The following is a 25567-nucleotide window of genomic DNA, read 5'->3' on the forward strand; positions in this document are numbered from 1 at the left end:
CAAACATTTGGAGGTAATACTTTTGCTGCAACTTACAATGAGAAACAAGAGGGATTCCCTTAAATATTCATATCTGCAGTTTGTACCTGTGGAGTTTCAGCGTGATTATAGATAATTATGGGAATTTCCCAAAAACATGTCAATTTATACAAAAATAAATACTTTTTTACTGGAACGATGTCCCTGCTAAACCAGCCTGGCACCGGTCCATCTACCTGACTCATCCCATGTGCGCTACAGCCAGTCAGCACCAGTCTTCGGGCCACCGCCTCCATATACCTGTTGATGATCAGCATGAGACAAATAAACAGCTGGTCATTTCACTCACAGGAAGACGCATGTTACCTTCAAACCTCCATAAAAGTACACGCTTTGGTAAATCAACCATTTCTGATTTTGCAACCATAATCTTCAGACTGGGATTATAGATAGCATCTCTCTTAGAGGCTGGGCTAATTTATTAACTAACAATGTATTTGTTGGAACAAGTAACCATTAATCAGAATGTTTTCTTTCAGTTTGAGTTATTTATTGACAAGGGGTTTAGTTGGTCCTTTTTTTGTGTGATCAGATCAGTTCCATTTCCTTTTTAGATTTCTTTTCAAGCTTGCAGGAACTGGGAGACAGAGTAGATTGGAAAGTATTTAAAAAGCTTCTGTGTAAATTGGACGGTTAAGGTTAACTGGTCACTGCTTGTGAGGTCACACACCTTTATTCTCATTTCCAAAACAGCAGAAAAGTATCAAAGGCCCAATTGTAGGGGTGACTGCTGACTGTGCTGTTGTGTGATGTTTTCAGCAATGACAGGGGCTGTACTTCGGAGTTCCATCGTGAATCGGTTGACAACCTGTGGTCTCCTAGCTCAGGCAAAGCGGAGCTCTAGTCCCCTTGCACAACTGGGCTCCCAGTACAGGTTGTTCAGCCACAGCATGTCTGCCTATGCTGAACTTACAGTGCCTCCACCATCAACCCTCTTTAAACCTCTGGTTGTCCCCAAAAAACTCATGCTGGGACCAGGGCCATCCAATATTTCTGATCGGGTCCGGAAGGCTGGGGGTATGCAACTGATTGGACACATGCACACTGAGATGTTTCAGGTAAATTTTTTATTTCTGTTTGTTTTGTACACCTTCTGAAAACAAGTATTTGCTTGAAACTGTGATAAACTGCTATACAATGCAAATTTTTGTGAATAGTTTAGATACACAGATGCTGCCTGGTCTGCTCTGTTTCTCCAGCACTTTGTGTGTTACCAGTATTGATACATTTATTTGTGTTCATTGATCTGGTCTTACAATAATTTGATGCATTGTATGAAGAACAAAGAGCCAACAGGCAAACAATCTTGTTGATTCATCTTGTAACCTGCCTTGTTGTCAGAAATATCGTTCACTGAATTAACTCATGAATCAGACCACATGGACCCATCGATGGGGGACCTTTTGAAGTTGTAATATCTTTAGAGTCATAGATTCATACAACATGAGATGAAAGCCCTTCAGCTGATAATTATCTGTGCTGGCCAAGATGTGTATTTAAGCTAATTCCACTTCCCAGCATGTGGCCCATATCCCTCTCAACTCTTGTCATCCATGTACCTATCCATAAACCCCTTAAACACATCAATGTTTCTGCCTCAATCACCTCCTCTGGCAAATGTTTTCATATATCTACCATGCACTATGTAAACAAAAAAAAAATTGTCCCTTAAATTCTTACTAAACTTTTCAATTTATTTCTAACCTTAAAACTATGTCCTCTAGTTTTTGATTCGCTGATCTTGGGGAAAAATACTGCTCATACTACCTATTCTCCTTATAATTTTATATACCCATATATCATCAGCCCTCAGTCTCCTATACACTAAGGAGTAAAGGCTCAGACTTTAACCTATCTCAACTCCCTAAATCCCTGACCTCACCAGACCTCCTGTACAAACACAAAATAATCTCAACTTCTATATTCAGTACCTTGACTGATGAAGACCAGCATGCAAAAAGCTTTCTTTGCTGCCCTGCCTACCTCTGACTCCACTTTAAGGCAACTATTCATGCTTATACATCTATGCTTCTAACCTGTGCATCTTTGTGTGTATTTGCTATCATATTTCTGCATCAATGTAGAAAATTAAATACACAGATTGTAGTTACTGATAATACTTAGGCATCTATAGTCAAAGATTTCATTCTAGACAATGCCTACAGAAGAGTTGATGTGTTTGACAATTAACATCTACAGGACAAAGGACTTCTACCAATCTGTTCCCATTGTACAACACAACTGGCCCAGAATAAAGGTTCACAGTGAAACCCAGAAACCACGATCACTTCCCACTTCCTGGAGCCACATCTCCTCTAAAGCTACTAGTAGGGCCAATTTCAACATCTCCTCCTAGGCCAATATTTGAAGCACTGACATTCCAGTTAATCAGATCTGTTCAGTTGGTCACATTGTTAGTGTGCCTACTAAAACAGATCGTCCATTCTGATCTCTATTATGGAAAGGACCAAAAATCAGGATGTTCTCAAAGCCTCCTAAAGAAATGCAACTTTTTCTCCGCCAACTAGATCACTCCAATGGTGTTGTCAGGGCACTGGAGCAGGGATCCAATCACAGGACCAGTACTGTGCACACAGTGATATTAATTGAGTAACAAATCCCAAGGTGCAAACAAAGTCAGCGTCGAAGTACAGGCAGAGATCAAAATATCCAGAGAAGTCCAAAAACCAGAATCAGGAAACAGGCAGGGTCAATATACAGAGTACAGACACAAATGCTGGAAAGGCTCAGGAAAACTCACAGGCACAATCTGGCAACAAACAGCTGAAATACACTGGGCAATAAACAGAGAGGCAGATGATAAATGGAGCACAATGAGACACGGCTGGCAGCAATACAGATAATAATGAGAAACAGATGAGAGATGGAGTACTCAGTGATACAGGGGCTGGTGGGGACAGGAGCACATGGCAATACAAAACCAAAGACTGACAGCTAGGGGGAAACACACACAAAGACAGAGTTCAACTGGAGGAACTGACAGGTGTACAGACATTTGGATTGGTACTGAGAAACTGGAAACTATGTTAGGAGTGTGCAGAATAAGCTACCCAGCATTTGTATGAAAAAGTGGATTTATACTGCTGTGAATGGAACTTTACAGTTTAAACTCAGTTTTTAAAGGTCAGTTAATTAACAACAGAATTCACCTTCCAGTGACAGATAATATATAGGTGACAAAATATAGTTCATATAATGAAGTATTTCAGAATAGGCCTGTAAATAGCACTGGGTGTTTGGCAGTCTTCTTTTTTAATGGGTTCTTCTGGATTTCTTTGTTTTGTGGCTGCCTGTAAGGAGGCGAATCTCAAGATTGTATAACGTGTACATATTTTGATAATAAATGTACTTTGAACTTTGAAATGAGTTTCAACACATTCTGTTGGTTGGAGGAATAAGGAGATCACCTACAGTGAAAAGGAACAGAAAATAGCAACAAAGGTCAGTAATGTGAGTGAATGCTAGAACTACAAAGTTCAGAAGTTAAATTTTTCAGATCTTGGCTAGATCAGTCGAAATGAAGGGTTTTGACCTGAACTATGAACTGTCCATTCTCCTCCACTGACACTGCCTGAGTCACTGAGTTCTTGGAGCTTCTTCTCCGCTGTACCTGGTTAGATGTTACTTGAAGCACTGTGTCCGCCCGTCATACTTCTGAAATGATTTATAGGTAATGCAGAGAGCAAAAGCAATAGTTACAGGATGGGAACACAAATGCAAGGTAATGCCCATCCTAAACAGAAGTAAGTTCTAAGTGTCTTTCACCATGTAGTGAGAAGATTGAAATGTGATCCGATAAAGATCGAAATTTACACACAACGGAGCCCTCAAAATCCCCCAGGTTTGTGCACTAGACGGATATAACAAAGGTATACTATGACCAATGCTGCTATGGATCAGACACAGAATTTTAGTGGTTCCAGGGGCCTTGAGATGTGACTGAATGGGAGTTCAATGTTCTTGCAATGTAATATACTGGTTCGGAAAAGAAAGGGCTAATACAGCTGGGGTTATTGAGGTGAGGACTAGGTTAACAGTTAGATATTAGGCCATGGATAGGGCTAATAGGTAACTGCAAGCAAGTTTGGAGCTGAAAGGGTAATTGGGATTACTAGCAAATAAGGTTGGGTCCAGGTAATTCAGGATGACATCTACAAGCAAGGTCAGATCTGAAGCTGGAGGTGAAGGGTTGTCAGGAACTTGGTGGGGAAAAGGTGCTTGCTGGCTGGGATAGGGTGTTGAGGTTGGGGCCACTGACAATCTTAGCTGTATAATAGTTATGGACTGAGGTCTACAGCATGTTCAGATACCATTGGTGGAGGAGAAGGCAGTGAGGTGGATCCAAGATAAATACAGCAGCTAGTGGGGTCTCAATCCAACTTTCTGCCGGACAAACTGAATTGGCATTGGAATAATCATCAGTGGTTCCTCTCTTGATGACTTGGTCTAATTTCACCTGCAGTGCTCAAAAAGGCCCATTCCATCATAAATAAAGCCATCCCATATGCTCTGATGCAGAAATCATATCAGGTAGGCAAGGGTAAGTCAGACCTGAGTCTAATTATCAAGTATTTCGGATGACACAATTTGACTTGGAAATGAACTAAATCATATTCCATTCTGAAAAATATCAAACTGTAAGATATATAGTTCAGTCAAAAAAGAACCATTCAATCAGCATGTCCAAATTTTATTGTGGAACAGAGGTGGTGAATCTTTTTGACTGTGTGTCCGAATTGGTGATAAACTTCTAAAAAATTCTTTTGCATATTGTGGTAATTTTGAGCAGAGATAAGAAATGATTAATTAAGTAGTAACAATGATTATGGACTTTTTAAGGAATAGGATGAGTCTTGTTGCTTATCTATGTGTACTCATTATTTTACAAAGATGCCATTTTAGCATAGTATTAACATGATGCTATTATAGCTCGATGTGTCAGAGTTCAATTCTGACGCTGTCTGTAAGGAGTCTCTACGTTCTCCCTGTAACCGCATGGGTTTCTGCTAGGCTGCTGGGCAGCACAGCTCAGTGAGGTGGAAGAGCCTGTTCCAGACTGTATGTCAAAATAATAAATAAATAAATAAAAGAATAACAGAGAGAGATTGAAATAAATGAATTATTTTAGAAAATCTTTTAAAAATTATTAGTATTAAACTTTTAAAAAGACAATTGAAGGATAACATCATTTCCAAATAGTATTGTTACTGTAACTGTTTACTATCTAAATACTGTGAAGCCTTCAAAATGTGTCATTCAACATTATGCGTTTTTGCAATTATCTAGCTGACACCAAGCCAGCATGAGATGTTGTAAAAAAATTGTTTGCCGCTTCATTTGGCAGGAAAACAAGAATTATTACATGTCTTTTTATTATGGAAGGGATGTAAAGAATTGAGGAACAGCGCTGCATGTTGCATCACAACAAAATGTTAGTGTGTGTCACCTTGGGATGTGTGCCATAGGTTTTCCACCGCTGTCTCGAATCTTTCCACTTGTGGGGATGTGCGGAACAAAAGGCTACCGATATGAGACATTTGTTGTGCATTTAATATTTCAGTAATCTTGTATATGTATTGGTTGACTAAGCATTCTTGTTCATTTAAATAATTCATTATTTGTCATATGTATAAATATGTGAATTGTATGCATCATCACACTCTTACGTGCTACGTATGCACCTAGCTTAAAGTAAAGATGACGTGAGACTTATATTTCAAACTCCCTTGTCTTCCTTTGAATTAGTTTAGTGTTTTGAAGTTACAAAATGTAATAAGATTTACCAAGAGATCAAGAATCAATGGCTGTGAATATAAAACTGCCACAGGATCTGATTAAGATAATTAAGGTAGATACAAAGAAGGCAGCAATGAACAGTTATTTTGTAAATGCAAGATGAGAGAACACTTACTCGAATCAATATGATTGAATTATTCAGTCTGTTTTTGGTGCTTCAGGGTCCGTAGTGCTATGTGACAGAGAAACAGGAGAAGGATAATACATTGACTATAACATGGTCAAATGGCATTTACTCTTGGCATGTGCCAATAATTCAAATCATAGTCTTCACTTCATCCACCTATCCAATAAACATGAATATTGAAATAGTTTCTTTGCAAACCACTAACCCTGAGGTTGAGGTCGGGGAAACGTATTCCCCTGGTTAAATTTCTGTATGTTCCTAAGACCTTATTCTTGGAATGCTAGAATTTCCTGTTCTTCCTAAGAGTATTTGTCAGATTTTAAATTGTCCAATTTTAAACATTTTCAGGTTATATAAAAATACTCATCTGAGTTTGGTCAATGGAATAGTAGAGGAGTGAATGGGGAGGGGAGGGACAGGAACCGAGGTACAAGGACAGTTTCTATCCCACTGTTATCAGACTCTTTAACTGACCACTTGTACAATAAGATGGACTCTTGACCTCACAATTTACCTCACTATGATCTTGTCCTTTTCTGTTTACCTGCATTGCACCCTTTAGGTAGCTTTTACACTTTATTCTGTATTGCTAATGTTTTGACCTATTCTAGCTCAAGGCATTGTGTAATAATTTGATCTGTATAGACAGTATGCAAGAGATTTTTACTGTATCTGGGTACAGATGACAGTAATGAGTTTCCCTGTGTGGTGTTTCACTCTTTCCATCTCTTGTTACAGATTATGGATGAGATTAAGGCAGGGATACAATATGCCTTTCAAACCACAAACAACCTGACTTTGGCAATCAGTGGCTCTGGGCATGCAGCTATGGAAGCAGCCTTAGCTAACGTAGTGGAGCCAGGAGAGGTGGTGCTGATTGCAATTCATGGCGTATGGGGTGAGAGGGCAGCAGACATTGCTGAGAGAATTGGTACGTTCTTTATTCACAACATTATGTGTGCATTCAACCTTAATTATTTCTCCCATATAAGGAAAAATCATCTATCACCCATAGCAAATGAATTTGATTTTGAATTTGAAAATGAAAATGAATAATATAAATAAAGTTTTTCCTTCTTTCTGAAGGTTCTTGAGCTAAGTAAGGTTTGATTACAAAAGATAATGGCAGGTCTCTGCTGGCTACAAAGCTAATGCACTATCAAAGTTTTGAATTTTAAGGAAAAACTTATCAGAGCAAATACTAGGTGATGTTATATACGTAGATAAATAGTGTGGCAAAGTCATTACTTGGAGAAACTTTCCTATTACACCCCCCCCCCCCATTCACTCCTCCACAATCCCACTGAGCTACTGCTAAGTAGGACCTAGTTTCAAGGGGTGGAGATGACTCATTCAGACCTACGTAATCTGCTTTACCATAGCGGAAATTCACCATTCAAAGTTGCCACTGGGGTAAGTCCACATGTTGATCAGTGGTCATTGTTGAAAGCAGATGGCTTGCCTCTCACAGCAGATTTTAGATCACTTTCTGTTGTTGGTAAGAGGATGAATATTGGCCATTGGTGCATCCTATACAAATTAGGGCCACTGTACCTTTTCCCTCCACCTGAAACAGCAGTGGAGGCCTCATTTCACACTCATCAGGACACTGCTCCTTCACAAGTACACAGTTACCTTACCACCGTGGAGTTCATGCCCTTTGCTTACTCAGAACTGTGAATCTGTCAAAAGCAATATTTCTAACTATAGACCTCTACATTTGAGTAGTGTCTCAATCTTCCGATGATGTCAGAAGATGTTTATGGATTGAACTATGGACAATGGACTTTTTTAGTCTTACGGGTTTTATATTCTGTGTTGTCCGTTCTTTCTTGTTTTTTTCTTTGGGGCTGGGGGTTTGGGGATTAATGCTCTGTTATGTTTTGTGTGGTTCAGGGAGGGTTTAGGGTTTGATGATCGTGTTGCAAGAAAGGTAGCATCTGTGGAAAGATGTTTATATTTCAGGTCTAAAGGCCTTTTATCAGAACTGGGAAAATGCAAAGAACAGCTTTTATTTTGTAGGGACCATGGGATAGAGTGCAATCAGTGTTGCTAGGGATTAATGAAAGATGTTAGGGAGCAAATAGAGAGAAATGTGAAAATGAAAAGTTTCAAATAAATGTTCCTCATACAAGTCTTAAATGGCTGATCCCTTATCCTGCAGTTGTATATTTTTCTGATTTGAAGAAGCAGTGCCTTTGTATTTCACCTTTCATAATCTTTACCTCACAATGCACTTACACCTCTTTTTTTAGAAAGTCCTAAATCCAGTGATAATAGGGAGATTCTGATTAAAGCCTCCTCATCCCAGAGTTCAATTTTGTAAACTCACACTTCTCTGATCTCAGTACATTAGGTATCACGATTAAAACTGCACATATACCCCAGTGTGCAGTGTTGCTAAAACCCTGTGCAATGGTATAAAGACAACCTTCTGCACTCTAGCCCCTTGCAACATACCATTTGCATTCCCAAATGTTTGCTGTTCCTGCATGTTTGCTTTTGTGTTCCATGAACAAACACACCAAGGCTCCTCGGTATACAATTAACTAGTTTATCTTCATTGAAAAATTTTGTTTTACTTTCTTCCTTCAAGATCTCTTATTTTCTACCGCACAGTGGTTTTGTACCAACAGCAAACATGGACACGTTACACCAAGGCTTTCATCTAAAGTTTGAATAGTAAAGGACTCAGAATTGATTGTGATCAGTAATAGTCTTCTAACCTTAATATATTAGTTCTTTTTATTTTCTCTTTTTCCTTTCACCAATCCTTTATCTATCAAGGACTGAGGAGAGGGAAAGATAGACTGACTCTCTCTCTCTCTATGAGATATATATATATATATATATATAGATACACCTGTTAATTCTCTTAATATTCTAAATGCTATTGATCTGTTGAATGAACACAATGATCAAGCTTCCAGAGTCCGCTGAGTAAAGAAAGTTCTCATCTCAGTCTTAGATAGCTTACTACTTATTCTAAAATGGTTACCTCCTTATCCTCGTTAGAGAAAACAACATCCTTGTGTCTAGATTGAGAAGACCTTTAAAAAATTTTGCTTTAAGTTTTGATCAGATCTCTTCTCATTTTTCCAACTCTTGACAAAAGGGTCCCAGTCCATTCAGTCAATCTCATTCATTAAACCTCTCAATCCTGGAACAAATCTAGTGAATTTTCATTGCACTTCCACTATGACAAGTACTCACTTTCTTAGATAAGGAGTCCAAAACAGCATACAGTACTCCAAGCTGTATGTAAGTATGGCTTCCTCATCACTGCAATCAAACTCCCTCCAGGAGTTCTGTGAAAATAGATAGTCAGGTTCCTTGAGTATGAGCCTGACCCAATCTCTCACCATTTAACAAGTGCCTTGATTCTTTGTTTTGTGTACCTCAATTGGATGAGCTTGTAGCGGTGTGCTACACACAGTGCTGAAATAACGACACGTAGTCGATGAGCTGCAGTTGCAAAAGAGATTTATTCAAACCTCGCGGCCTCGCTTTAAAGTCTTCCTGATCCCGCCCTCCCTGGGCGGGAATACTGTAGGGGGTGGTGTTCACAGTCCCGTCCCGCACGCGGGCTTTTCCTCTTGCTGGTGAAGCAGACTTGGCGCCCTTTTTGGGACTGGCCTCAATGCCGGTGTGCACCACTTTGTGAGCCAGTTCGAGTGCGCTGGGAAGTGGGTCGCCACAAGCTCACAGTATTCCACATGCCTTGTTATTGCCCTTTCAGTGAGCTTGAAAATGTCCACTGAGGTCTCTTTACTTACAGTCCAATTTAGTTTATACCTGGCAGTGAATAATTCATGTCTACAGTGTTAAAAAGTTCAAATATCTCCACTGATGTTACCATCGGACTTGGGCCTTTATTTATGCAATGGGCATTTACATTGACTTATGACAGAAGGAGATGATTTGCCACATTGCATTCATCCCTGCACCTTACACATACCCAAGAGCACTGTCTGATTATCTCACCAACTACCTACAGGGAGGCAAATTGCAGCAGCCATTTAACCTAAAAGACAGTACACCTTGAGCCATGAAGGAAACAAGATTGCCCAGGGAAAACCTATGTAGTCAAAGAAAGAATGTGCACATTTTGCCTCTGTCTATTCCAATAGCACCAGATTGAACCAGGCAGGCTGTAGTGGTGAGACAACTGCACTACCTCCAGCACCACCATTCCTGCAAAATCATATCTCATCCTTATTGCCAGTGTAATATCTATGTTCTCAGTTTGACTATGATGCAAAATACTGAACTAATTCACCAGTACTCAAAAGTTCAACAAGTCTTTCTTCCTGGAGCTCCTACAGTATTAAGCTTTGGGGGCTTTTACTGCACCTAGATGTAGTAACTGAGCTTTAGCGTTCGGTGTTCGGAGAACACTTGCATGTGCTCATGATTGAAAGCCAAGCCCTGAGGGAAGGGGCTTTGCAACCAATATCTGCATGATAAGCTCTTCTGATAAACTGCCCCCAATGTACCACGTGGTTCAAAATGAAGCTATGGACATTGTGGATCACTTTCCATATTTCAAGAGCCACCACTTCGCATGATGGTCCTTATACTTAATCTGCTTCTCAGACTCGCAGTTTTCTGTTCTGTGCACCTCACAGTGAGGAGATAGTTTTCATGTTGTTGGATAGTAGCCCAGTTGTGAGCTGCTGTACTTTGTGCATTTGGGAAAGGAAGATCAAGCAAGAGAAAGATAAGAGCATGTGGCTAAGCTTGTGTCAGGAGGAAGAAAGAATATAAGATGTCCGCAAAAGCAATAGCATTAATGTTTGACAAACATGATGTGCAGAGATAATTCATTCCATATTGTTGGAGTGAGGAAAAGGCAAAACTCTGAGTGCTGCATCAAGCTGAATCAGCAGAAAGAAGATGGGAGGAGATTGAAGTGGAGATGGAATGACATAATGTGAGAGTCTGGGACAGTGAAAATACACTCAATTGTGTCATGTGGCACTACCATATAACTAAATGGGAAAGAAGGTAAACAAACCCAGCAAATAAGAGCTGGGCATCCATGAATTGCTTCAGAATTGTACTTAACCACAATCTCTGATGTCATAAGGACATTAGAACATATGAAATCAGAGCAGGAGTAGGCCATCTAGCCTGTTGAGCCTGCTCCGCCATTCAATAAGATCATGGCAGATCTGGCCATGGACTCACCTTCACCCACCTGCCTTTTCCCCATAATCCTTAATTCCCCTACTATGCAAAAATATATCCAACCTTGTCTTAAAAATATTTACTGAGGTAGCTTCCACTGCTTCATTAGGAGGAACATCCCTTGTTTGATGGTAATGGTAGAGCAGAGGATATGCAGAGAACAAGAGGCTATGCCAGGAGCAGTACAATGTCAGGCCTGCACATGCAAGTAATTCCCAGACAACTGGATGCATCTGCTGCTTGTTCCAGACTCATCACCTGTAGCTTATTTAACCCCAGTTCTCATCCATAGCCCTTGTTCACTCATCAAACCAGCCAGCTTCAACCAGTTGCTCCTGGCCTTAATTCTCCTTGCCTAAAGTGTACTTTGTTGCTGCCTGTGCTTAGTTTCTGTTCTCTCTTGCTTTGTGGCCTGCCCTGTCTTGTTATTTTGCCGTCTATTGGTAAAGTATCTACTGCTAAATTGTCTCTGTTGCTTTGCTTCTGGGTTGAACCTCCTCTACATTTCCTGATACACCAGGCACACTTTAGAATGAGGAATCAACCTGGCAGGACTTGGCATGCCAGGAACTACAAGGCAGAACTACTGGCATGTCAAACACCATAAACAGTATGCTAAGTTATACCATAACCATTGGATCAGATCTAAGCTGTGCAATACTGCCACATCCAGTCACAAACGCTGGTGAACAATTAAGCAGCTCAGCAGAGGCACAGGCTCCACAAATAACACCATTTTCATTGAGTGAGGGAGGCAGTACATTAGTGCAAAAGAGAAAGCTGAACCATTTGCAAGAACCTTCATTATAATGCCAAGTGGATGATTCACCTCAGCCCCCTCCAGTAGCCCCCCAGCAAGAAAGATACCAGTCTTCAGTCAATTTGATTTACTGCTCATGTTTCCAAGAAATGACTAAAGGCGTTGGGCACAATAAACACAGTGTTCCCTGACAACCTTCTGATAATTATACTGAAGACTTGTGTTTCAGAACCTTCTGCACCCTTGGCCATGTTGTTGCATTACCCCAGAATTCATAAACCCAGTTATGAGAAAAAAAATGCCCAGGTATGTTCTGTCCACAAAAAGGAGGACAAAACCAACCCAAAAATTACCACAACATTAGTTTGCTCTTGATTATTAGCAAAATGATGAAAAGGATGATGTCAGTCAGCACTTGGCTATCGACAATCTGGTCACAGAAGCTCAGTTTGGTTTCTGCCACAAAATCTCCTGGCCTCATTACAGCTCCTTAGTTGAAACATGGACTAAAGGGCTGAACTCTGAAGGTGTAGTGAGAGTAACTGCCCTTGACATCAGGGCAGCATTTGATTGAGCAGGGTAAAACTGCATCAGGGGTAACCCTTCACCGGAGCAGAATCAGAATCATAATCAGGTTTAATATCACCAGCACATGTTGTGAAATCTGTTGTCTCAGTATCAGGACAATGCAATACACTATCATTGAGAAAATAGCTGTGAGTTACAGTACACACACACAAGGGGTGATTGATAAGTTCGTGGCCTAAGGTAGAAGGAGTCAATTTTAGAAAACCTAGCACATTTATTTTTCCTGCATTTACACACTTAGTCCAGCAGTCGTGGAGCATACGGATCCTTCTTTGTAGAAGTCGGCGTCTTGGACCTCCAGAAGTGCTCCACAGCAGGGGTGATTGATAAGTTCATGGCCTAAGGTAGAAGATGAGTTATAGAGCTCTTGTTACATGCATGTTCAGTTCAACTCTCTGAATGATTATGCAGGAAGTTTGAAGTTAATAACTCAACTCCATCCACCTTGGGCCACGAACTTATCAATCACCCCTGCTGTGGACCACTTCTAGAGGTCCAGGAGGCCGACTTCTACAAAGAAGGGATCTGTGTGCTCCATGACTGCAGGACTAAGTGTGTAAATGTAGGAGGGGACTATGTGGAAAAATAAATGTGCTAGGTTTTCAAAAACTGACTCCTTCTACTGTAGGCCACAAACTTATCAATCACCCCTCATATATAAAAAGTAGTTAAATTAAATAAGTAGTGCAAAAAATAGAAATAAAAAAAGTAGTGAGATAGAGTTCATGGGTTCAGTGTCCATTTAGAACTTGGATGGCCGAGGGGAAGACGCTGTTCTTGAATTGTTACATGTGTGCCTTCATGCTTCTGTACCTCCTTCCTTATGGTAGCAATGAGAACAAGGTATTTCCTGGGTGACGGGGGTCCTTAATGATGGACACTACCATTTTAAGGCATCACTGCTTGAAGATGTCCTGGATACTATGGAGGTTAATGCCCATCGTGGAACTGACTAAGTTTACAACTCTGCAGCTTATTTTGATCCTGTGCAGTACCCCCAGCCTCACCTCCTTACCAGATGGTGATGCAGCCAGTTAGAATGCTCTCCATGGTACATCTGTAGAAATTTGTGAGTGTCTTTGGTGACATACCAAATCTGCTCAAACCCCTAATGAAATCAAGGCACTCTGGATTGAATCATACTTAGCACAAGGGAGGATAGTTGTGGTGGTTGGAGGTTAACCAGAGCACCTCTGCAAGTCTTACAAAGTCTCTTAGGATAGTACCTTCCAAACCCACACATCAAGCAGCTGGAAGGATGTGGGCAGCAAAACGTGGGAACATCACCACCTGGAAGTTGTCTTCCAAGCCGTACAGATTTCTGGCTTGGAAAAACTGTCACTGGGACAAAATCCTGGAACTCCCTCATTTAGCAACATTGTGTATATACCCATACCTCAAGGACTACAGTGGTTCAAGAAAGTAACTCATCACCACCTTCTCAAGAACTAGAGAAGGGCAATTCAATGTTGGCTCAGTCTGCGAAGTCCACATCCCTGGGAGTGGGAAATGAGCTGCTGCCTGAACTTCCAGTCCAGGCTCTGCAATGAGGAAGATTAATACTGATATTTCTGAAGTTAGCAAGGTGCCTCAAGTAAGTAGTCATCTACTTTATATACTGCTATGCAGAAGTAACTGGACTTGACCTTGACTTTAACTGATTGTTATAGCACTCTTAGGTACTCCCCCAGCCTACAGGATTATTCTGTGTGTTCGCAGGCCATGCTTTGCAAAAATAATAGTAGTTTCCTCAGTCTTAAGTTCCAAAATCCTTTCTTCAACCTTCTGCTTTTCTCTGAAGACAAGCCTAATCAATGGTCAGCAAGTCTAATATTTCTTCACAGAGCAGGGTCAAGATTATTTTCACTGTACATGGTGAGGTACTTAGGACCTTTGCCAATTATAAACACACATAGAGATAGACATTACTGTACCATAGACTGAGCCTTTGGCTATGTAAGGTTAAAAAGTTAATATTGGCCATGGTAAGGTCATCCTTTGAAAATTCTATCATTGAATACACTATGCTCCGTAGAGGCTGGGAGTGTTATCTTGTAACTGTGACATTCTCCTTTCACTTTGTATTTAAGGTGGAGATGTCAAGAGATTTGTAAAGCCTCCAGGGGAATGTTTCAACTTGCAAGAAATTGAGCAGGTTTGTAACTTTCTTTCTGTAAGCGTGCACAACCGGCCATGAAAATGCATATGCACAGTTATGGCATCCAGATCTGTTTGTGCTTGGGCTTCAGCAATGGAAATTTAAATAACAATTTGTCAATGATCAAGCAGAAAACAATTGTTTAGTCTGTTGATAAATTCTCCACCCCCCCCCCCAAATCATAGAGAACTCTGCTTGTAAATATTCTCATGGTTAGTCAGATTATGGAGAAACGTAATGGCTGACTACCAGAATTAATTGTTTTAATGAATGTTCCCAGCTCAAACACAAAGGAACAGAAACCTAGTGAACATTCATGTACATCTACACCTGAGCAATGTAGTGAAATGTTTGCACTTTATTTCAACATGCATTCAGACCAGATTCCTCTTGCAATATTCCTCCTACTGAATGGTAACACAATTTATGGACAAGGGTTCTGTTGTTATGGAGAGGTACTGAGTTACATCCGCCTCATTACACCAAGCTTCACAAATGATAATAGCCACATTAGTTGGGGAGTAATAAAATTAAATCCTTTTGCAGACATTTAAAGACATTGAGAGAAGTACCGTGATCAATCAATAGATATTAGCCTGAGAGGCAAATAATCCTATTGGTCAAGTGGTGAACTCTGTTCCAAACTGAATCCAACCAGTGGTAATAGAATGATGTTAATCAATACCGGGTTGTAAAGGAGGCAGAAGCAATGCTTTTTGAAACTAGCTTTGGGGTTATACTAATCACTATTGATTTTGGCCATGTGTTGGCAGCATACAAATGATCTGCTTTATTCTGCAGGCTCTGGTACAGCATAAACCTGTTCTGTTTTTCATCACACATGGAGAGTCCTCCTCAGGCGTGGTTCAGCAGATGGATGGGATAGGACCTCTCTGTCACAAGTGAGTGCACACCAATCACACAATGACAATGGATTTATTTAATCTTCACCATTTTCCCCTTGTTTTCATTTTGATTTTAAATGTTGAAAGCACCCTAATACTACTGAGGGCTATTTAATTTATCCTCATAGCAACCCATAGTTGTTGATTCATCTGGAATAATTGGATCTAATAATTTCAATCATATAGGAAGGCACTTCAAATTCAAATGGGAAATTGATGATGGAAATTTAGGCTAGAATTATTAAGTGTTTGCCTAATAAAATGAACAGGATTTTTCAATACATGCATCTAGTGAACATCAAATAGATAGATTTATTATGCTCGCTGTCCTGTGATGTTCACTTCTCTCTCCATGACACTGAGTCTGTGAGACTGCCCCAGCTGCTGTGCTTCATGTATGCAAGCTTTCTGGCGATTTGCCCTGCTGCTATAATGAACTGAGACCGAGGCTTTAGGCCTTCTCTGGCCTGCATGAGAGATTCAGATCTACGGACTCAATTTGGTTCAGAATGCTGTGATTGCTTCTATTGTTTGCATGATTTGTGCATTATTTAAACACCTCTTTCTCTGCACATCGGGTGTTGGTCTTTAGTTCTTTTAAATTATGTTCTATTGTGTTTCTTACTTTGTGGTAGTCTGTAAACAGACAAATCTCAAGGTTGTATAATTTATACATTCTTTGATAATAAATGTACTTGAATCTTTAGTGTACTGAGGGAGAGTGAAACATCTTGCTTTGCCTGCCATTCATGCAGATCATTTCACTATTTCAGTACATTAAGGTAGTACAAGGGAAAAACAATAACAGAATGCATAATATAACAGAAATCTATAGAACATTACCGGCCCTTCGGCCCACAATGTGGTGCCAACCATGTAATCTACTCTAGAAACTGTCTAGAATTTCTCTAGCACATAGCCCTCTATTTTTCTAAGCTCCATGTATCTATCTAAGAGGCTCTTAAAAAAACTATCATATTTGCTTCTACCGCTGCCGCCAACAGTGTATTTCATGCACCCACCAGTCTCTGTGTGAAAAACTTACCCCTGACATCCCCTAAGCATCTTAAAACTATGCCCCTTGTGTTAGCAATTTCAGCCCTGGGAAGAAGGCTCTGGCTATCCACACAGTCAATGACCCTTATCATCTTATCACCTCTATCAGGTCACCTCTCATCCTCTGTCGCTCCAAGGAGAAAAGGCCAAGTTCATTTAACCTATTCTCATAAGGTATCTCCTCCAATCCAGGCAACATCCTTGTAAATCTCCCCTGCATGCTATCTATAGTATCCACATCCTTCCTGTAGTGAGGTGACCGGAACTGAAGACAGTGTTCCGAATGGGGTCTGGCCAAGGTCTTGTATAGCTTTAACATTACCTCATGGTTCTCGGACTGAATCCCATGGTTGATGAATGCTAATACACCAACTGCCTTCTTAACAACACTGCCAATCTATGCAGCAGCCTTGAATGTCCTATGGATATGGACCCCAAGATTTCTCAGATCCTCCACACTGCCAAGAGTCTTACCATTAATATTATATTATGTCTTCAAATTTGACCTACCAAAATGAAAGACTTCACACTTATCTGGGTTGAAGTCCATTTGTCACTTCACAGCCCAGTTCTGCATTCTATCTATGTCGTGCCGTAACCTCTGACAACCCTCCAGACTATCCAGAACACCCCCAGCCTTTGTGTCATCGGTAAACTTACTAATATAGTGTTACAATTACAGGAAAATTGCAGTGCAGGCAGACAATATGGTGCAAGGCCAAGACCAGGTAGATTGTGAGGGCAAGAGTCTATCTTAATATACAAGAGATCCATTCTAAGGCCTTACTACAGCAGGATAGAAGCTCTCCTTGAGCCTAGTGGTTCCTGGTTCAGACTTCTGTATCTTTTGTCTGATGGAAAGGGGAGAAGTGAAAATATCTGTGGTAAGAAGTGTCTTTGAGTGTGTTGGTTGTTCTACAGAGATAACAAGAAGTATACACAGTATCTTTGGAGGGGATGCTGGTCTTAGTGATGTGCTGAATTGTGACCACCACTTTCTTGCCATCATGGTCAAAGCAGTTGCCTTATCAAGCCATGATGCATTCCGAAAGGATGCTTTCTCTGGTGCATCTTTAAAAATTGGTGAGGCTCAACAAAGCATGCAAACTTTTTTAAGTCTCCTGAGGAACTGGAATGCTCTTGCCTTTTTCTTGGCCATGACATCTACGTGGTTGGACCAGGATCAGCTAATGGCGAGGTTCACTCCCAGGAACGTAAACCTCTCAACCATCTAAACCTCAGAGGCATTGATATTGACAGGAGCGTGTGCACATACCCTGCTCCCTGAAGTCAATAACCAACACTTTTGCTTTGCTGACGTTGAAGGAAAAATTGCTGCAATGACACCATGTCACTAGGTTCTCTATCTCCTTCCTGTAATCTGTCTCATTGTTATATGAGGTTGGGCTGACTGCAGTGGTGTCATTTGCAAACTTATAGATGTTGCTAGAGCAAAATCTGGCCATGTGTATACCCTTTGGAAAAGCTTTTCTATAGTGGGCATAGATCAGTATTGTTAAGAATATTATGCCTTTTTAAACAATCAGTTGCTGGGGTGTGTAGTCGCCTGATAATGGTATATAAGATTATAGGGTGGATAGATAGGGTAGATAGTAAATATCTCTTTCTCATCATCTGGGACAAGAGGGCATGTACTTAAATTGAGAGGGTTTAGAGAGTCTGAAGCAGATTTTTCACACAGAGGGTGTTTATTGTTAGGAATGTGCAGCCAATAGAGAAGATGGAGGCAGATACTCTGATGGTGTTTGTGAAGCATTCAGACAAGTACTTAATGACCGAGACACAAAAGACTATGTACTCAATATAGATTAGCATAGCAAATAACAGGCATGATGGCTGAATGGCCTATTTCTAGCTGTTTGACTCTAGCTAGTACAATGATGCTTAAACATCTCCTCTTCATCCATCTCAAGTGTTGTTTTATTTCTTTCCAGACACAATTGTTTGCTGCTGGTCGACTCTGTTGCTTCTCTTGGTGGAGCACCTCTCTACATGGATAAGCAGGGTATGTATCAGACCCAACATTGTTCACAAAAGTGAGCTATTTAAATGTTCTGCCTTCCTTCATCATTTCATTTATAATATAAAGTGAAAATGGAGAAGGCTGTAAATTCTCAGCAGATAAAACAGCATCCATGAGGAGAGGTAAAAGAATGTCTCAGTCATGCAGTTGGTGGAGCTGTGACCTCATAACGCCAGACACACTTTGGTTCAATGCTGACTTCTGGCTCTGCCTGTGTGAAGTTTACAAATGATCCCTGTTACTCTGGGGGTTTCTCCTGGTGCTCCACTTCTTTCCCCTCACCCCAAAGAAATACAAGTCAGTAAAGTTTTACCCTCCAGTGTGCAGGAATGTGGGAAGAATAAAATGTGTAAAGTGTAAGATTAGAATAAAATAAGTAGTTGATGTTTGGCACAGATTCAATTGGACAAAGGACTTGTTTCTGAATTTATGATCCCATGGCACTGCAGATAAACATTTCAGGTCAAACTTTCAGTCCCTCTTGGATGATGATGCCTAGGAAGCTGCTCATCCTTCCCTTTGGTGACCTCTCAGAGAGATTAAGTGTTTCCCGTCCTTGAAATCCACCATCAGTTCCTTGGTGCTGCTGATGTTGAGTGCATGGTTGTTGTTGTGACATCACTCAACTAGCCAGTCTACCTCACTCCTGTACACCTCCTTGTCACCACCTAAGATCCTGCCAAAAACAGTGATGTCTTTGGTGAATTTAGAGATTGTGTCTGATTTGTGTAGAAATGGTTTAGCATGTATAATTACGTGCATATTGAATGGTAATTGGATCAACAATCCTACTCAAGTGAGTAAATAGCAATTTTGATGCTTCCCATATCTCCTCAATTTCCTGGCCCTCCCTATAAATTAGTCAACAGCAAAACACCATAGTTTATTGGCATTGCACATTCTGTTGAATACCTAGCCTGTTATTCTACACTGATGTGACCATCTTTCTCTATTCAGGCATTGACATCCTTTACTCTGGATCACAGAAAGTCCTCAACTGTCCCCCTGGAACAGCACCAATCTCTTTTAATGACAAAGCCTGGTTTGTAATTGCTTTTTTTCCCTCATATGCTCTGCTACTTCAATGATCTCCGGAAACAGTAAGAGGCCTGCCTCCAATCTGCAACCCATGATTATAACCATTCACACGAATGCAGACTGACTTTACACCCTATCCCTGCTTTTGGTAGACCACAAGCTGCCACAAAGATATAATCTTTTGAGGAATAGGAGAGTTGTTCCAAAGACCATATTTATCCCCCATCACTTAATAATGCATCTCGGAGAAGAGAGTATAAAGTGGCTAACCAGCACTTTCACTGATGACATAACCAAAAGGAAAATACCCTGACATTTGGAAATGTGCCGAATTCATTGTGATACCTGAACCAGGAAAGCCTACAGATGATCCCATAAGTTACTGCCCAATTTCTGTCCTCCGCTGTACCTACAAACTTCTTGATAAAATACAGACATATTTTATCCAGAATATTTCCTCTGATAGATCCTTACATACTAATCGAACAAGCTGGCTTCAGACAATACCACAATACTAGTGAACAAGTTCACACACTCACATCATACATTGAATCAGGCTTTGAACTCAAAATGTAAACTGGAGCAATTTTTAATCGATTTATCTGCTGCACACGACACCGTTTGAAAGCAAGGCTTAATATTAAAACTAGCCCGAATCATCCCTAGTAAAAAGATCCTATGTCTCTGCTACAGACTGAGAGGGACCTGTTCTTTCTTCGCATGCCTAGGAAGTGACACCAGTCGCATTATGAAATTTTGCAATGGCATCCCCCAAGGGTCAGTTCTGGCTCCAACCTTATTCAATCTGTACCTCAGTGACCTCCCTGAAACCAAATCTGCTAAATTTGGATTGGGCCAAAGCCTTCCAATCAAATTATGTCAAATCCATTAAAAAAAAACCTTACCTAAGATATCAACTTCCTATCCAACTATTTCCCAAAGTGGTACCTAAAAATGAATGTCAACAAAACAGTAACTTCCATATTTCAACTGGACAACTGACTAACCAAACTTAAACTTAATATCAAACTGAATGGCAAACGTCCACATCCAAAGTACTTAGAAGTCAGTCACATTAGATCCAACTCTCTCATACAAGATCCACCTTCAAAATGTTGCAGAGAAACTGAAATCTAGAATAGTCATGATCAGGGAGATAGCAGAAACCAAATGGGGTGCTGACCAGTCAGTCCTATCAACATCTGGTCTAGCACTGTTTCTCAATCACAGAACATTGTGCACACACCTGGGAAAGAAGTGCTCACACAAACATCATCAATACACAGTTCCGTACTTCTATGAGAATAATTTCAGGAACCCTAAAACCCATACCTCTCCAACGGTGCGTTTTTCTCACAATTCTCTGACTTAATCATGCATTGCTTTTATTTCTGAAATGAGTTACCACCCATGATGTCAAAGCTTAGTACCTGTCACCTGGTACAAATTCTTAAACATGCTTTGTTAGATGACATTTCAACGAAATGTTACTTTCATATCTTAATTGCCATAATTTCCCTTGGCCATTCACTGCATCTGAAAAATAAACTGAATGACAACATTCCAGATTACTTCCTTCTTTGCTAATCAGACCCCCACCTGCTGAAACATTTCTACATATGACCATTTAATAGCTAGCCACACTTCGGACATATGACAACAACCAGAAGTGTATATTTGGTCCCAATCATCACAAGCACACAGAACATCAATTAATACATCTTTACATATATTCTGTATCCATTTTTAAAAGTGGCCTTGTGTTTTGTTTACAGCCAGAAAATATTCAATCGGAAGACGAAACCTACTTCACTTTACCTCGACATGAGTTGGCTCTCAAACCTCTGGGGCTGCGATGGGAGTCCGAGAAAGTGTGAAAGAATTCTGTTCTTTCATTATAGCTAATATTTAAGATATGGGGGATACCTGATCATGGAATTCCAGTGGGAAGAGGATTTGACACACACTGAAGGAGTAGAGCTGAGTGTCTGGGAAGGAGAGGGATAGGGCGTCTGGGGGTGGGGTTAGCGGAGAGGGATGGAGTGTCTGGGGGGGAGAGTGACCAGACGGGAAATAGAATGAATAACTGAATTAAACAGATTAACCAATTTCCATCATTTTTTAAAATCAAATATAAATTCTCTCTCGTTACTCAGTTATTCATTCTGGGAAAAGAGAGAGAATTTATATTTGATTCAAAACAATGATGGAAATTGCTTCTGTGAGCCTTGCTAGAAGGGAAGATGATTAGGAGGCACTTAATGATCTCACTGTACTGGAAATATAGTAGTGCTGCATTTTATTTCCACAGATACCATCACACAACCCCCATCACCTGTCTTTTTGCATTGAGAGAGGCACTTGCAATTCTTGCAGAAGAGGTGGGTTTTGTGTTAATGAAATTTGCAATGGATTCTTTTTCCCCATGTTGCTCACACACAACAACATAAAAGATATTCATAATGTGAGCCTGTTGATATATTTCTGTATATTATTAAAAACAAACACAGGTGTCAAAAGCTTGTCAAAAACTTATAGTACTGTGCATGCTTCTTTCCCAGGATCATTCTGTGCTAGGTCAATCATTCCTGTTTTGGGTTAATATCTACCTGACTGTACTCTGTTGTTCTACCTGTCGCCGTCTACTTTTGAAAGAAGTTCATAAAATTCTGAGAGGCATAGTTAGACAACCAGTATTCTTTTTCCAGGGAGGAATGTCTAATACTAAAGGGTCTGCTTTTAAGATGAGTCAGCCTGTTTAAAGGAGAACCGCAGGTTATTTTTTAAAATAGTGTGGTGGGTAGCTGAAATGCACTGCCAGAAATGTGGCAGAGACAGAGGTATTTAAGCTGCTGAGGGATAGGCACATGAATATGCAGAGAATGGAGGGATATAGATCATGTGCCAGCAGAAAGGGATGATGTTAATTAGGAGTCATTAGTTTAATTAGCTCAGCACAGCATTGTGGGCTGAAGAGCTTGTTCCCGTGTTGTACTAAGTCCTGCAGTTTGCTCCAAGCCTGCCTCTCTTCCCTGAGTTCTGATAACTTGGCCATTCCTTCCAATTCATTTTCTTTTCTCTCTGTTACCCTCACAACCTACCTGTACACACTTGACTCTGACAGGAAATACTGGGAGTGAGAGGTCATCATATTTTAGTTTTGACTTTCTATGAATTAATGGTGGTAATCCTTCTACAGGGCCTTGAAAAACACTGGAAACTTCACCAAGAAAATGCCGAGTACTTACACAAAGGCATACAGGACCTTGGTTTGAAACTCTTTGTCAAAGACAAGGTAAGCATTTCACTTTGAAATCAACCATCTGCAGTGTAATATTTCACATTTGCCATTATTGGAAGGGTTGTATTTGTATTGTCAATCCCCTCATAAGTTAATGGTAGAATCATGCAGCGGGGATCAAGTATACTGTTAATGATAACTTTTATAGATGCTTCATTGTTGGAAAGTTGTGAGTCAAAGGAGATGGGCTGTGAAGCAAATGATTTGGGGAAATAATGCAGCTGGTCCTGTGGAGGATTTTTTTTATCATCCACTTCTCTATGGTTCATGTAGTTTCAAGTAGGTGCAAGATATTTGATGGTCAAATTTTGAATTGACTTTAAGTAAAGTAGACGTGACTGACTCAACGACGTAGAGTGTTTTAATTTCTAGTTGTAAGGAGATTGGACGCTTTAAAAAAAAATCATACGAAGTACATTTTGTCCCTGTAGGCATCAGTAATAAAACCCCATGAAATTAGCACTCCCAAGAGGATAAATTTAAGAAAGTTTGGAAGAAAAATCACTAAACTGTTTTCATTCTTCAGGCTCTAAGACTTCCTACAGTAACAACTATTGCAGTTCCAGATGGTTACGAATGGAAAGATATCACTGACTTTATTATGAAGAAATACCAGATCGAGATCACTGGAGGACTGGGGCCCACTATTGGCATGGTATGTGAAAAATGGTGTAGGAAGGTGACCTATTGCACAGAAAAGTCATGCATATTTTTAAGTGAATTGTGTAATTTTATTTGTGTATTTTTAGCAAAAACATTTTCATTGTATCTACTGTTCATCTACACTTGTAGTGGGAGGGGAAAATTTAATTAATAAAGGTTCATATCATTTAATGGAGACACTAAAGTCTAAGACAAACAAAGATATCTTACGGTATTTGAAAGCTTATTTCTCCAAAATTCGAGGTATAAGGAGTTCCAGTTAGACCAGCAGCAGGCTGAAAATGGGCAGAGATCGCTTTCATAATGGAGGTTCTTCTTCCTAATGTAGCCTGATTCTCTGCTTGAAATTAAGATTTACTCTAATGTTTCTAAATGATCCACAACTGAAGAAATCCTTTTTCTGGTCTTTAGGTTTTACGGATTGGATTAATGGGCGTCAATAGTACAAAAGCTAATGCAGATCTTGTGCTCCAAGCTCTGAAGGATGCCCTTCAGAATTGCAAGAAAAGCTAAGGTCAGAAGCACTGGACATTTCCAAGTCCTGTTAACCAGGCGACTGAAGAAAAATCTATTTACTGAAGTACATAAAAATGATAAAACAAAACTTTGCTCCTACTGTAGCAAAGCCCATCAGTGACTTTAGATCTTTAAATGCTAACAGCTTGTTTCATGGAATCCAAGATGTTCTAAACAATTAATGAAGAAAATCAATGAATCAAATCTATTCTGAATTTGGAGAAGAATTTGTCTGGACTTGGAGGGTTGGTATCTTCATGGACATCATTAAACTTTATTTGTTTTTGAACTTTGCAAAGCTAAACATAATGAGGAATGTAATCACAGTTTTCCTTGCCCCAGAATAATGGCCTTCAGCCCCTAATGGGTCTGGGTGTCAGAGAAAAAGGGTACAAAGGTACACCCAATGCTGTTATGTATGATATAAATTAAGGAAGGAATTATTCCAACAGCCCCGCCTTTCCAGTCAGACCAGGTGGTGCCTGGGTTATGTGAATGAAGTAGGTGAAGGAAAGTGATCACATTGATAGCTGGAGTTATTGTGAAGGTAACAGACCTCACTTTGGTCATGGCATTGTTGAGAATTGCAGCAATCCAATATGCTTATTTAAAAGAATGAAACAAGTGAAAGACACTTAATGAATAAAAATCATTCTGCTATTGTCTGCCTCTTGATTTCAATTTCTGTTTTGTGGTTTTGCTTGTATATTTAACTAGTAAACATACATTTAAACAATTGAAGCCAAAGATACATCATTTACCTATCCATCCTCCAAAACATGCTCTCTAAGCTAGTCTGATATTCCATGCTCCAAGGAAATAGTTACAAAGTTCTTAACTTGACATTAAATTGTCTAAATACTACCTATGTAGAATGATAGAATACATATCCAACATCTCTTTTTACAGTTATATCAGTATATATTGTCATAAATAGGACCAACGGCTAATCAGCTCTGTATCTGCAGAGTTCTATCAAGAAGGTTTGACTTGGTTCTGGGTTAACTTCAGCCACATGTTTAAATTTCACCTCACGATAAAGAATAATGTTGTGGTTCTGGAAATTTTAAATAAAAACCCACCATGAATACCCCCTTGGTCAAGCAGCATCAGTGGAGAGAGAAATAGCAAATATTCCATGTTGGTGACCTTTCATCAGAGTAAACATCAGAAGAAAACTAAATTACTAAACTAAATTAAACATTTATGTCTTTCTCTCATTGCAGATTTTGCCTAATTATACAGATGCTGGTTTTATTTCAAGAATTCTGTTTTTTTACTAGGTAGCCATATTTAATCTATGATAGATTAACTACTGGAAAAGTAATTGGGGTAGAAAAACAGTTCTCATCAAAATAATACAAA

At 39.9% G+C, this 25567-nt stretch overlaps 1 protein-coding gene across 2 annotated transcripts; it reads left to right on the forward strand.

The window, feature by feature from the left end:
• Positions 1 to 279: 279 nt before the first annotated feature.
• agxta (alanine--glyoxylate and serine--pyruvate aminotransferase a) lies at positions 280 to 24863 on the forward strand. Of its 2 annotated transcripts, none has more exons than XM_059950133.1 (11): positions 280 to 375; positions 6722 to 6914; positions 14612 to 14676; positions 15481 to 15581; positions 18596 to 18666; positions 19642 to 19726; positions 21498 to 21593; positions 22034 to 22103; positions 22922 to 23017; positions 23550 to 23678; positions 24098 to 24863. In XM_059950133.1, exons 1-11 carry the CDS (start codon positions 286 to 288, stop codon positions 24197 to 24199), a joined length of 1098 nt encoding a protein of 365 aa, XP_059806116.1. In that variant the 5' UTR covers positions 280 to 285; the 3' UTR covers positions 24200 to 24863. The 2 variants fall into 2 exon arrangements, with proteins under 2 accessions (XP_059806116.1, XP_059806106.1); XM_059950123.1 differs by lacking the exon at positions 280 to 375 and adding an exon at positions 574 to 1097.
• The last annotated feature ends 704 nt before the right edge of the window (positions 24864 to 25567 follow it).

This window comes from Hypanus sabinus, chromosome 2, assembly GCF_030144855.1.
Source record: "Hypanus sabinus isolate sHypSab1 chromosome 2, sHypSab1.hap1, whole genome shotgun sequence".
Lineage (NCBI taxonomy): Eukaryota > Metazoa > Chordata > Chondrichthyes > Myliobatiformes > Dasyatidae > Hypanus > Hypanus sabinus.